Raw genomic sequence first — 14,167 nt, forward strand, 5'->3', positions numbered from 1 at the left:
AAAATTTACAATATAGCAAAATGAGTAAAGGAGGTAAAAAGGTACAAACCTCCAGTTATAAAATAAATAAGTCATGGGGATGTAATGTACAGCATAGTGACTAAAGTTAATAATATTATATTGCATATTTAATGCTATAGTTGCTATGAAAGTAGACCTTAAAAGTTCCAATCTCAGGGCGCCTGGGTGGCTCAATTGGTTAAGCGGCCGACTTCGGCTCAGGTCATGATCTCACAGCTCGAAGGCTCGTGAGTTCAAGCCCTGCGTCCGGCTCTGTGCTGACAGCTCAGAGCCTGGAGCCTGTTTCAGATTCTGTGTCTCCCTCTCTCTGACCCTCCCCCGTTCATGCTCTGTCTCTCTCTGTCTCAAAAATAAATAAACGTTAAAAAAAGTTAAAAAAAAAAGTTCCAATCTCAAAAAAGTTTTGTAACTGTGTGGTGATAGAGGTTAGCTAGACTTATTGTGATCATTTTGCAGTGTGTACAAATATCAAGTCATGGTTGTACACCAGAAACTAATATGATGTTTTGTCAATTAGAACTCAAAAAACTATGATACAATCTACTTTGTGGTGTCTCAACATCATTAACAATACTAATTGGGATGGATAACGCTTGCCACCCAGGTTGTGACGATGTGAAAGATGACTGGTATTGCTTGACTAGCCACCAAAGGCAAACTTTGATAAAGGTGACAACTAGGAAGAGTTATATTAGGCATGTGAGGGGGGTGTGGGACCCAGTTCTCAACCAGGGATCCCACTTGGTGGGAGAAAGCCAAGAGAACAGGTTGGGCACTCTGGATTTAAGGGAATCTGTTGGAAAGTTTTGGTTATGTTATGAAAGACCTTTATCTCTTAGCCTAATTTTCATAGCTTGACCTGATCTACACATCTGTCAGTATCATTAACCCATAGTGGTATTCTGATGGTACAATTCATCCAGCTGGGCTGGGTGCATGGGATATATGAGTCAATTCAAGAACCAAGTCTGGGAAAAGCCAGGTGTTCACAGCCCTGTGGTGTTCCTTAGGTGTTCCCTAAGGTGTTCCCAGGTGTTCCCTTTTCCTAAGGGAAAAGACTGGGCAAAGCAGCAGTAACCATTGGGAAGTTGGTATCCTAAAACCAACTCCAAAGAAAACAGTGTCCGTGGGGAGCCTGACAGTTCAAAATCAAGTCTAACAGCAGCAGTGCCCATAGGGAGATTGGAAGTCCAAAAACAAGTTCAAGGAGATACAGCAGATGAACTTATTCAGATGGGTTTGACCAGAGGCAGTTCTGAGATTGCAGGACTTCTAGAGAGTGGAAACCAAGTTCTTATATGGATCATCCTGTAGGCATGGCTGGATGAAAGGAAGACAGGAGTGGGAATTCAGGTGTTGTAAGAATTAAGCAAGAAGGTGGCAGTGGTCTGCTTCATGGGTATGTCTAGAGGGTCTTAACATTGTCATCTCACAAACATTCAGAAAGGATAGTTTGCCTTTGGGGTACAGTGCAAGTGGAACCAATTTCTAAACCTGGGAAGCTTTACAAGCATCAAAAGATCTGGTCTCTTATTGTAACTGGTAGAGGTGAATCGAAACGTGCTGTCTATATTTTGAGAACTACTGGATGGACAAAGGACAAGTATACGGGACAACCTTCTTCTATGCTATCTACTTTTTAATCCCATTTCCATATTTTGAGATGATTCAGTTAATCTCCTTTATTTTATTTTATTTTATTTTATTTTATTTTATTTTTTTAACGTTTTATTTATTTTTGAGACAGAGAGAGACAGAGCATGAACGGGGGAGGGTCAGAGAGAGGGAGACACAGAATCTGAAACAGGCTCCAGGCTCTGAGCTGTTAGCACAGAGCCCGACGCGGGGCTCAAACTCACGGAGTGTGAGATCATGACCTGAGCCGAAGTCGGCCGCTTAACCGACTGAGCCACCCAGGCACCCCATTTTATTTTTTTAAAGTTTATTTATTTTGAGAGAAAGAACACAAGTGGGGTAGGAGCAGAGAGAGAGAGAGAGAGAGAGAGAGAGAGAATCCCAAGCAGGCTCCACACAGTCAGCACAGAGCTTGATGTGGGGCTCCATCCCATGAACTCTGAGATCATGACCTGAGCTGAAGTCGGATGCTTAACTGAGCCACCCAGGCGCCCCTCAATTAATTTCCTCTAAAAAAACTTTTGGAGGCAGCCCCTGGAGTCTAGTTTTCTGAACGGTACCCATCAGGTGGATGTGTACTGAATTGCTTTTTTGCAAATGCTCTCCAGAACTAACGCTCAGTACTAACGCTATTTTTGAGCTTTGCATGGATTTCGTTATTTGAATATTGCTATAACGCTGTGAGGTACGTGCTATTTCTTCCTTCTGTTTTACAGATGAGGAAGCTGAAGTCCAAAGGGGTTGAGTAACCTGATCAAGCAAAAATGCGTAGGAAGGCAGAGATTAGGATTAGAAGTCAGGCATCTGACTACAGAGCCCTACTGCATTCTGTTTGCTTCTTATGGTATGTCCCATTGAATTGTCACTGATCTTTTCTGCCTCCTCACTGGTCTGTATACTCCCTGAGGGGAGGGCCCTGGTATTATCCGTATCTATACCCACAGATGTGCCTCCTTCTCCCACACCCCATCCTGTTAGTCTCCCCATTGGCTGCCTTGGTTCCGTGAAGGAAGGCCGTGTTGGCAACGTCCGCTGACCTCACACTGGTGGCTCCAAGTCAGAACGCAAACATTCTGTAGAGAGCAGAGTTTCTTAGTTTCTCAGAGAAATATAGGGCAGAAACTGCACTATAGCTAAATATTTCCTTTTCTCCATGTGATAAAAGACTAACAGTTTTGGAGTGATGGACAAGGTTCAGAGTTCTTTCACCTTTCTAGTTTTGTTTTTAATGGAATGGCCACCTTTATGCTTGCCTTATGAAGGTGAGTTCAAACCAGTTGAACTAGCAACAGGCTTAATGGGTAGCTTCAACCATTGTTTTTACTTGTTTCAGGGGAAGTAAAAAGGGTTAATCATATTTCACTGCTACGAGTTTTCTTTTCAAGGCTACAATCAGTCACAAACATCCACAAATATCACTAAGCAGGAAAGTGTTTCCTCAAGACTCAGAGGTAAGTAATTGCATTACTCATTTGGTGAAATGAGAACCGTAGACTGGGGTCCTCTCATCTGCTGTGTGAATGTGTCTTTTCTTGTGTATTTGTTAGGAGCATGGTCCATACAATAATATAATTAGATAAGCATTGCTTGGAAATTAATCCGATATTATTCTGTCTCTGGAAGCTGTGCTTTCTCTTTAGGGACTGCTTTGCTTCTCTTTTATTTCACTTGGCACACACAGAAACCTTGACCAAATCAGAGTGGTTTGAATGTGTCTGTATGACTTTAATTGTAATTGGGTATACGTTTGGCAGTAGACCATACAAGTCCAGATACAGATGTTTTATGAGTGTAAAATATTCTTTATAATCATCTGTCTTCTATGCTTTGCATTTTGAGTCCTCAAGGGAACTTTGTTTATCTCAAAACAGAGAAACTGACCCTGCCAATCTGTGAAATCAGGCAGCAGCTCTTTATGAAGATATGTGGTACTTATAAACAATCTCTATTCTGTACAAGGGAAATGCCATCTGCACAGTATAAAAGCATCTAATTCCTGTAGGAGGAAAGGGTATTGCCGTGGCTTTCTGGCACTGGCACTCTGACTTTCTGATGACCGCCCAGACCCCTTCAACTCTGGGCTAAATCTATCAGGTCCTCAACCAGCTCACGTGACTGCAAAAACAGACCAGAAGCCAAATGCATTATGTTCTTAACACCCCATATTCGTGGATGCAAACAGAACACCATGCTTTTCCAAATTAAGCCACATATTTCTATAAGGCATTGTAATAAATGTATTAACGACATTTACCATCTTAGCTTTCAGGTCCCCTTGTCTAATACAAGTTATTTCTTTATTTTCCTAAATCCATCTTGAACTTGTCTCTTCTCTCTGATCCTTTGAACGACTTTGAGCTCTGAAACCTCCTATGCCCACGCAATTACCAGGCAACAATGGTAAGTCAAGGGGTCTTGGAGGGTGGCTGGGATACAGGGACATTCCCAAGGCTGTTGTGGTCTATGGCTCCAGAGGGCGCCCCACGGTGGTCAGCACTAATCTGTACAGCTCTTTGTGCAAATTAGAAAAAGGAGCGCCCTCTGGATGGTTGGGTTAGTCATGGTGCCACTAGGAGCAGATTCTAAAATAGCACAGATGTTGAAGCATCAGGAAATACAGTTGATCTTAAAAATGTGATTAATACGTCCAGCCATCCCAAACACATCGTTAATTTTTCTAAAATTCAGCTATGAATATCTCACTTGCCTGTTCACCCCACTACCCAGAGATCAGGAGGCCTGCATCCTAATCTTTACTTTGAAACTAACTTGTGTTGGGAGCTTGCACTAGAGGTTTGCACAGCTAAGACCTCTGCTGTGCCTGAGCTTCGGGTCCCAGGTGCAGGTTCCGATATGGAGATAGAGGACAGAATTGTTTCAGATCACTGGAAGACTCCAATTTTCTCTGTAACCCTGAGCTCTTGGTTATATGGAAAGAAGCCTAACTCATAATAAGGAAATACTCATTCCAGTTTTCAGCTATCATGTTGAAAGTGAGCAAAATGTTTCATTAAAAAAAAATGGCAAAGGATTTGGGAAATATCTCGTATTTTTTTCTAATTGAAGTATAATTAACATATAATATCCTACTAGTTTCAAGTGAATATAATCTCATATGTAGGCTAGGAATGAGTGCAACGTCTATAGAGGGCAATTGGTGATTCTTATAAATATAAAAAGAATGTATTCACTTTTTGCCCTAGAGTGATGAAATATACCTGGGATTTATTTTAATCAGGTATGATAAGACATACAGACATGGAAATGATTGTCATGAAGGAAGAACATTATACTCACACACTCCTAGAAGCAAGAGGTGGGGGAGACAAGAGGGGAGAGCTTGGCCCAGAGTCTTTATTGGTGTTTTCATGGGAAGGAGTGAGTGAGGTAGGTACACAGAGTAGTGGATAGTTGGATGATTTTGGTGGACTCTAGGCTATAGGAGTGGTTCCTAGTTGTCCAGTACCTGGCCCTGGGATAATTTAGGTCAGGGGAAACATTGGCTTGGTGTGTGAGAGTTTGATAAAGAAGGTGGCTGAGGGTGTGGGCTCTGGATTGGTTGGTTTATATCAAAGGCACACTTGAAGGGGAGTTGTTTGCAATCTGTAGCAAATAGCCCTGGGAGGGTTGGTCTGTCCAGGATCAAGCCAGTAAATGCCAGAGCATCAATATACAGAAAATATGGGCATCTGTCTGGTTCATTTGGTGGAGTGTGTGACTCTTAGTCTCGAGCTTGTGAGTTCAAGCCCCATGCTGGGTGTAGAAATTACTTAAAAGTAAAATATCTTTAAAGAAAATTAAAAAATATGGAGAACACACAGAGGGTTACTGGAGGGGTTGTGGGAGGGGGATGGGCTAAATGGGTAAGGGGCATTAAGGAATCTACTCCTGAAATCATTGTTGCAGTATATGCTAACTAACTTGGATGTATTTAAAAAAAAAGAAATAAAATAATTTGGAAGGACAAAAAAAATAAAAAAAATATATAGCCATTATACCTAGAAGTTTCATTTCTTGGACATTTTATTTATAAATGTGTTTCTCATTTACCTACCACACTTACTCTCCTTCTGCTTGGTGACTTTCTCATCTATTTTTTTCTGCTCTGCAAAACCCCCAGCATGTTTACCTCTGCCTCACCCTCAGGGGATGACCTTGTTACCTCCATCACTGGCAAAATACAAGCGGTCAAAACAGAGTATCGCCACCCCATCCCCATCCCTGCTCCATCTACCTGCAATTGCACCCTCTTTCTCTGCCTTCCTTCCGGTCCAGCCCAAGGACTAGCCCTGCGGGTGTGCCAACTTCCAGCTCCGCCAACCCTCCGCACTACCGGAAGTTCTCTCCCCGTTTCCTGTGGTATTGCAATTTAACATATCACTTCCCTTCTCCTGTGAACGTGCTGCCGGTTCTCCCATCTGAGAAAGCAAAACCCATCTGTGGATCCCTCAGCCCTTCTGGGAGCTGCCCTCATTTCTCCCCCTACAACACCAGAGTTCCTCAAAAGAGTTCCTAAAACTCACAGTCTCCAATTCCTTTCCTCCTGTTCTCTCTTGAACTGTTTCGGTCACTCTGGGATTCCCCCCTCCCCACGTGGCTAGCACCGCTGTGGTCTAGGTCTCCAGTGACCTTCCTGTGGCCAAACCCAGCGGCCAGTTTTTAGTACTCATTATACTGAAACCATCTGTAGCCCATTTTTTTCCTCCCTGCCCCAGAATTTCATTTTGAAAGCCTGAAAGCATATAGAAGGGTAGAGAAAACCATAGAATGAACACCCATATTTCCCACGTTTGAGGTCTGCAATCAAGCATTTTACACCGCTAGACTTTTCACAGTCCAGGTTCTTTTTGTCAGGCTCAGGTGACCTTTCATTGATGGGTGAAACTCAGGGCGTTTTTCAGTTCAGTTGCTGAACTCTTTCTGTGCTAGGGAAGGGACAGACAGTGAAGGAAGGCCAAGTACAGGACGAAGAGTAATCACCTCAATTTATCAAGGTTTTACAAGTGGCTGAATAATGTACTTACTTTGCCAATTGCTCTTTTGTCCAGTTTGTACAAACAATAACTCTCTGGTTATTATTTTTTTTAATCCCAGGTAATGGGAAGGGTGATACACATAACCCTATAAAGACTAATGGGAGTCTAACAACCTATGCAGCACCCCTGAACGCTGATACCTGGAATGCAGGTTTGTGGAATTGCATTCACTTTTTTACGTTTATTTATTTATTGTGTGTGTATGTGTCGGGGGGAGACAGAAAGAGAGGGAGACAGAGAATCCAGAAGCAGACTCCACGACATGGAGCCTGATGCAGAGCTCCAACTCATGAACAGTGAGACCATGACCTGAGCCGAAGTTGGTTGCTTAACCGCCTGAGCCACCCAGGTGCCCCTGGAATTGCATTCGGAATCTCCCTAAGGTATCATCTCAGCACAGTGCTGCACACCCTGTACCATGAGTGCAGCGCCCAAGTCGTGAAACTAAAGCCACTCTCCTTTCAGCTACAGGGACAGCAGGTGCTGCTGTACTGAGTCAGGGGTCCTGTATCTCTACAGAGTAAAAGAGGGTTTTGACAAAGGACAAGAGCCAGAGAAAGAAAAAGGAGTTAGGGATTACTTTATGTGGCAGTTCAAATTATATATGTTCCCTGTGCAATGTAGCCTCCATATTTTTAAAAATTAAGGATGCTGTTTATTATGGTACTTCTGATTTTGTCTCCCATTCCCCTTTGGAATAACAATATGCTTAACAAATATATTAACCAATAGACACAAGTAAAATGAAATCTTTTCTTTCCATTTTTAGCACTGATTCCACGTAGACCTGCTCTTGTTCAAGTAATTGTGATTGCGTGTATAGCCTTCAGCATTGCTCTGATATGTGGAATCAGTATTTCCTATGTGATATAGTAGGTATATACTAAGTAACACTTACCATTCTTAAGTAAGACATAATAGATTAACTAGGTTATTATTCAGTAATGATAATGATAATAATGATGATGATAATTCTTATAATCATTAAAGTATTATGGTCATCCTGAATTTCCACATCAGGGTTTTTCAGAATATGGACTGTACTCATGTTGGATCATAATACAAATGGAAAAAAGTGAAATAGGACAATACAATTTAGTAGGATAGAAAATATTAGAAAGCATTACAAGTCTTAACATAAATGCTCATTTTTTAACTTTTCAGACAAACAGATACACAGTTATGAGGTAAAACATATTTCTTACTGTGGATCATGGTCAAAATGTTTGAAAACCACTGTCTGAGATGATGGCATCCTTCCAAAACATGGTGTTCTAAAGAGAACTTGATACTTTGGAAGGAACCTTAGTGCAAAGCAGAAAAGAGTGATCACTCTCTTTTTCGTTAGATATTTATTATCTAGGAAAACAGTAGCATTTGGGGAAGATACTTCATCTTGTTTGCACAAATAAAGTTTGTGGTCAAACTCTTTTAAGTGATGTGATCATTTTGAAATTAGTATTAGACAAAAATGATCTGCACTGTGACATGATGCTACTCTGACCAGAACTATATATACTGATTCCTTCTCCAGGATTCAGTGCTGGGATTCCATTCTATCCCATCAGAAACAGTGTAGGCGCCTGGATGGTTGGGTTGGTTGAACCTCCGAATTCAGCTCAGGTCTTGATCTCACAGTTCTCACGAGTTCAAGCCCTGCATCCGGCTCTCTGCTGTCAGCACAGAGCCCACTTTGGATCCTCTGTCCCCCCACACTCCTGCTCCTCCCTGACTCATGCTTTCTCTTTCAAAAATGAATAAACACTAAAAAAAGATTGCAAAGATAATGATTCTTAAAAAAAAAAAAAAAAAACCAGCTTGAGGAAGTAGTAAATTACTTGCTCTATTGGAATTGAGTATGAACACAAAGAGCCTGTTGCCATGTGTTGGGTATTTTAAGGTGGCCACTTTAGGACCACTTCACAGTATGTCCAGTGAAGGCAAATAAGACTAAAGGTAAAGTTGAAGACATTTACTAATGAGAGAGTGTAAGCAGCATGTTTAGTTCTGGGACATCTAGTGCGGTGATCTTTCACTCAATTTATGTCATTGCAATTTCAGCTTCTTTTCAGTAGTGTACACAAAGATGTTAGCATACATAGAGTTTTCTATGAGAATTCCCTCAAATGTATCCTCCAGGACTTGCAGTATCCAATTAAGTTGCTGAGCTAATGTCAACTCTTACAGCTTTTACATTCATGCTACTCATAGGCCACAACAAGTTATTTTAGAGCATGAGGCAAAAGGAAAAATACATGTTCCAAAGTTACGTGTTTTTTTTTTTTTTAATTTTTTAAAAAAATATTTTCTTTTTTTTTTTTAACGTTTATTTTTGAGACAGAGAGAGACAGAGCATGAACGGGGGAGGGTCAGAGAGAGGGAGACACAGAATCTGAAACAGGCTCCAGGCTCTGAGCTGTCAGCACAGAGCCTGACGCGGGGCTCGAACTCACAGAGTGCGAGATCATGACCTGAGCTGAAGTCGGCCGCTCAACCGACTGAGCCACCCAGGTGCCCCATTTTTAATTTTTTAAAATTTATTTTGAGAGAGAGAGAGAAAGTGTGAGCAGGGGAGGTGCGGAGAGGAGAAAGAAGAGAGCAAGAATCCCAAGCAGGCTCTACACTGCCAGCCCCAATGCAGGGCTCGAACTCACAAACTGTGAGATCATGACCTGAGCCTAAGTCAGATGCTTAACTGACTGAGCCACCCAGTTGCCCCAGCAAAGCACATGTTTTCATGTAATTTTTAGTGGTGAATTTTTTCCAGAAGAGGTTTTGAAAATACTGTTGGTAAGTTTCATTCATTTAAATTAGGAAGGTAAAATTATAATAAACTCTGTTTCTTGCATAGATAAAATATTTAAACTTAACATAAGGTGCATTTTGATACACTACTTTTCAAATTGGTAATACATTATCAACTTTAGTGTTTTGGAAAAGAATATCCACTTAAAAACACAAAAAACATGTATATAGGGACTCACATCTTTCTTTTGACTCTGGTTCCCATATGGTTCATCACAGCACTGTTGGATCTTATGTTTATTTAAAATTTTGATATTTGGTTTATCATGGATTTTTTCCCCATTCATTTCAACTTGTTAAAAGATTGAGCTCAAATATTTATCATCACTACTGAGTTTTTTGGCACCCCCTTAAATTTTATAACTGGAATCAAGACATTGGGATGAGACCAGGATTTGGATGATTACTGTTAATCATGTTTAGGATCAGACCAGTTCTTCCTGATTATGTATGTCAAACAGAGTTAGGAAGATATGTATATTAGCAAAAAGGAAATCCCTCTATTACTCCTTTTCATATCAAACAGAAGTAGCTGCTTGAAAATCCAATTCCAGGGCTGGATCTAGAACGCAGTGAGCAAGGCACTCACCTCGGGTGCAAAATTTAAGGGGTTGCCAAGAAATTGAGCCATCAAGATGAATAATATTTTGATTCAATATTTTATAAAACCTAAATTTATTTCAAAAAATATCCATGATGAACAAAATGCCAACATTTTATTTTGTTTTTATTTTTTGAAGTTTATTTTTATTTATTTTGAGAGAGAGAGAGAGAAGGCTGGGTAGGGGCAGAGACAGAAGGAGAGAGAGAGAATCCCAAGCAGGATCCTAGCTGTTAGTGCAGAGCCTGACACGGGGTTCAAACGCATGAACTGTGAGATCATGACCTGGACTGAAATCAAGAGTTGGACGCTTAACCTACTGAGCCACCCCGGTGCCCCCAAATTACCAACATTTTAAATATAGCCTCAGTAGCAGTGCTAGGCCAAGCCATGTTAGAGAGTGAACAAAAGGAAAAATCCCTAATACCTGTATGGACTTTATTTAAGAATGTTGATATTTTGTTCATTGTGGATTTCTTGCCATTCATTTTTCTTTAGTAAAATATTGCATTATGATATTATTTATCTTGAATATACTATTTATCTTGATTATGGGGTTTTGTACCCCACATGAGTTCCTTCCTCACCTCACCCAGTCCTGGCTGGGAACCACATTTGGCATTGTCAGTTACTCCTTTTCTGCCTATCAGCGCCCATTAGAGAGCAATCTGTTTCTGCCTCCCTCCCCCGCTTACTATCATGTACCAGTGACTCCTATTCAGTCAAAAGTCACAGGATTAGATGTGATAATTTACTGGGCACTTGGGTGGATCAGTCAGTTAAGCATTTGACTTCGGTTGGGGTCTTGATCTCACGGTAGCTTGTGAGTTTGAGCCCCGCATCGGGCTCTGTGTTGACAGCTCAGAACCTGGAGCCTGCTTAGGATTCTGTGTCTCCCTCTCTCACTGCCCCTCCCCTGCTTGCACTCTGTCTCTCTCTCAAAAAGAAATAAACATTAAAAAAAAATTCCTCTACATTATTCTCCAGTCGGCTGGTCCAGGCTGAGGAAAGACAGCAACTTGCCTGGCTTTATAACAACGTCAGGATACCATTGCTGGGAGACAAGGACGAGGGCTCTGAGGATGAGAGCCAGGATGAGTCCACCTACCTACTTCCAGAGAACGAGAAGGAGCTGGAAAAGTTCATTCACTCAGGTGAACACCCGACCCACCAGTTTATCTTGTCAGATGCAAAGTCACATGAAAGCTGAGCGGGCAGTGATGGTTTGGTTTTCAAAGGCAAAGTTGGGTGGGATTTAATGGAGTTTGAGGTAATAAAGGTGAATATTCATAGCCACACCTACATAAATGAACTGTTCTCGTCAAATTATACAGAGGGGCAAATAGCCACGGACTGCAATTCCCAGGACCAAACACAGAGTTCAGGAGACAAAACTTGCCCCAGACCAAACACTTATCAGTGCGGTGTTATTGCTGAGCGTAGAACACAGCTAGACAGATGTCCTTCTTGCACCGTCTGCCTCCACCTGATGTGGGAATAGGATCCAGGTGCACAGAGCAGACCCTTGTGTGCGAGATGCTCACCATGCCTGCAAATCTTTGTGAGGAGAGGGCAGCACATGTGTTCATATGAACCTGCTTTTGTAGGAGTTCAGAGATTCTTGGATACTTGCTTTAAAAAATTCTAGAGCAAAAATATGTAGAGTGCAGTGTCTGATTCAACCACGTCTGTCATCCCTTGTATGCATCTCCTCTGTAACGGTTCCAGATGCGACAGTCAGAGACAGGCTGCAAGGCCAGGAGTATGGTGGTCAGTGATGCTCACTGATGCCAATGCTTACGCTTAGGAAATGGTTTTTCAATGTCTTTTCCTTACATTGAAGTATACATTTTTTTAAAGTTTTTATTTAAATTCCAGTTGGTTAACATACAGTGTAATCGTAATTTCAGGTACACAATATACACCAGCGCTTCTATATATCACCCAGTGCTCACCAGCAGTGCCCTCCTTAATCCCCATCACCTACATAACCCATCCCCCACCTGCCTCCCCTCTGGTCGCCAGCAGTTTGTTCTCTATAGGTAGGAGTCTGTTTCTTGGATTGCCTCCCCCTCCTTCCCCCCACCTTTGCTCATTTGTTTTTCTTAAATTACACATATGAGTGAAATCATATGGTAGTTGTCTTTGTCTGACTGACTTATTTCACTTAGCAGGATACAGTCTAGTTCCATCCATGTCACTGCAAATGGAAAGATTTCATTAATTTTTATGGCTGAGTAATATTTCTTTGTATCTATATACCACATATTCATTCATCAGCCAACATTCTTTTTTTTTTTTTTTTAAACTGGGCATTTATAAAGCCTGTATATAGGAAGTGGAAAAATAATTTTATTTTTTTTGGGGGGGGGGAATAATTTTAAAATTCAAATTTCACCATCCTTTTCAGACAGATAGCTTTCATTATATCTTGAAAATTCTATTGTTTGTACCTTAATTTTTCCATGTTGTCCCTTACCTCTTTTGTCTCTATTCCTCATTTAATAGCATCTCAATAACATCATGTCTACGTTTTAGTTATTAGATCCAAAAGAAGAAAACATATGGAAAACAGACTGAATAAAGAACAGTCGTTATCAAGGGAAACAAGTCTAGATAATTCTATGCACAGTGTGAGCCTGGAGAATCTGTGAGAGCAAAGGAAAAAGACGCAGTATGCGCTAGCCAGCGTGGAGCCCACGGCTGCAGGGACAACCCACGATGGGGGACCTGAGTATGACTTACTCCAGGAGAGTTCTGTTCGGAGCACTCTAGAGAAGCCAACTGGAAGTATTTAAGAGAAAATAAATCCATACGCTCAACAATTCTTGCATAGTTCATTAATAATTATAACTTAATTGGAAAAGAGAAAAATCCAATTTCATATGTACAAAAGAGAGATTCTCAGAATTTTCTTTATCTTTTTTCTTAAAAAAATTTTTTTAATGTTTTTCAGGATTTTCTTTTCTTGCTCCTGAACAGAAGCACAAATCATTTCTTTGGGCACATTCCCAGGCCATGCTAAGGGATCTCTCTCATGATACAAAAGTTTTCCAGGGATATTATCTATCAGTTCCAGCACCTTGTCTCCGTTTACTCAAAAGGAGACTGAAAATATCAAAATAGACACCACACTGGATTAAAGTGCAATCATCCCTGTTTTTAAGGAGCTGGGCCCTGGCGAGGAAGAAGGGCTTGCAGGCAAGTTGCTGTAAAGCACGGCCAGATGTGTTAGCTGCTGCAAAAGCTGGGAGCTGTGGAGAGGGACGGAAATACAAGAGTCAGGGCTCAATTCACATGGCTCAGTGCTTTGGAAAATGGTCTGATGGTTCCTCAAAAAGTTATACACAGAGTCACTATATGATCCGACAGTTCCACTCCTAGCGTCATATCCAAGAGAATTGAAAACACACACAGAAAAACCTAAACACAAATGTTCACAGCAATGTTATGCATAAGAGCAAGAAGGAGGAAACAACCCAAATGTCTCATCAACTGATAAAAAGATAAATAAAATGGGAATCTATCCATACAATGGAATATTCCTCAGCCAGAAGAAAGATAGAGATATTGATACATCAGGGGTGTCTGGGTGGCTCACTTGATTAAGTATATGACTCTTGATCTCAGCTCAGGTCATAATCTCATGGTTTGTGGATTCGAGCCCTGCGTGGAGTTCTGCGCTGACAGTATGGAGCCTCCTTGGGATTTCCTCCCCCTCTCTCTCTTCCCTTACCCCACTGGTGTGCCCTCTCTCTCTCTCTCTTAAATAAATAAAAAAGAGGGGCACCTGGGTGGCTAAGTGAGTTGAGCATCTGACTTTGGCTCAGGTCATGATCTCACAGTTCAGGAGTTTGAGATCTGTGTTGGGCTCTGTGCTGACAGCTCAGAGCCTGAAGCCTGCTTCGGATGCTGTCTCTCCCTCTCTCTCTGCTCCTCCCCCGCTCATGCTCTGTCTCTCTCCTGTCTCTCAAAAACAAACAAATGTTAAAAATTTTTTAAATAAGAAAAAGAAATATTGATATATCTGCAACATAGAAAAAGCTTGAAAACATGCTAAATGAAATAA

The 14,167-nt window shown here is 41.3% G+C and overlaps 1 protein-coding gene across 7 annotated transcripts; it reads left to right on the plus strand.

Annotated features, from left to right (window-relative positions):
- The first annotated feature begins 2,512 nt into the window (after positions 1-2,512).
- On the plus strand, positions 2,513-12,923 carry CE2H19orf18 (chromosome E2 C19orf18 homolog). 7 transcript variants are annotated; one of them, XM_042918081.1, is made up of 7 exons: positions 2,513-2,918; positions 3,042-3,107; positions 4,015-4,056; positions 6,751-6,843; positions 7,462-7,564; positions 11,086-11,252; positions 12,637-12,923. In XM_042918081.1, the coding sequence occupies exons 1-7, from the start codon at positions 2,840-2,842 to the stop codon at positions 12,750-12,752; spliced, it is 666 nt and encodes a 221-aa protein (XP_042774015.1). In that variant the 5' UTR covers positions 2,513-2,839; the 3' UTR covers positions 12,753-12,923. The 7 variants fall into 7 exon arrangements, with proteins under 7 accessions (XP_042774015.1, XP_042774016.1, XP_042774017.1 ...); XM_042918082.1 differs by having other exon boundaries at positions 2,514-2,918; positions 4,048-4,056; XM_042918084.1 differs by having other exon boundaries at positions 2,515-2,918; positions 3,029-3,107.
- Positions 12,924-14,167: the final 1,244 nt, after the last annotated feature.

The sequence above is a fragment of the Panthera leo genome, chromosome E2 (genome assembly GCF_018350215.1).
Source record: "Panthera leo isolate Ple1 chromosome E2, P.leo_Ple1_pat1.1, whole genome shotgun sequence".
NCBI lineage: Eukaryota > Metazoa > Chordata > Mammalia > Carnivora > Felidae > Panthera > Panthera leo.

Coding starts and splice junctions, on each gene's coding strand:
- CE2H19orf18 (XM_042918081.1), top strand. CDS start 2,840: ATGGACAAGGTTCAGAGTTCTTTCACCTTTCTAGTTTTGTTTTTAATG. Junction 2,919..3,041: donor TTTATGCTTGCCTTATGAAG/GTGAGTTCAAAC, acceptor TTTCTTTTCAAG/GCTACAATCAGTCACAAACA. Junction 11,253..12,636: donor GGAAAAGTTCATTCACTCAG/GTGAACACCCGA, acceptor TCTACGTTTTAG/TTATTAGATCCAAAAGAAGA.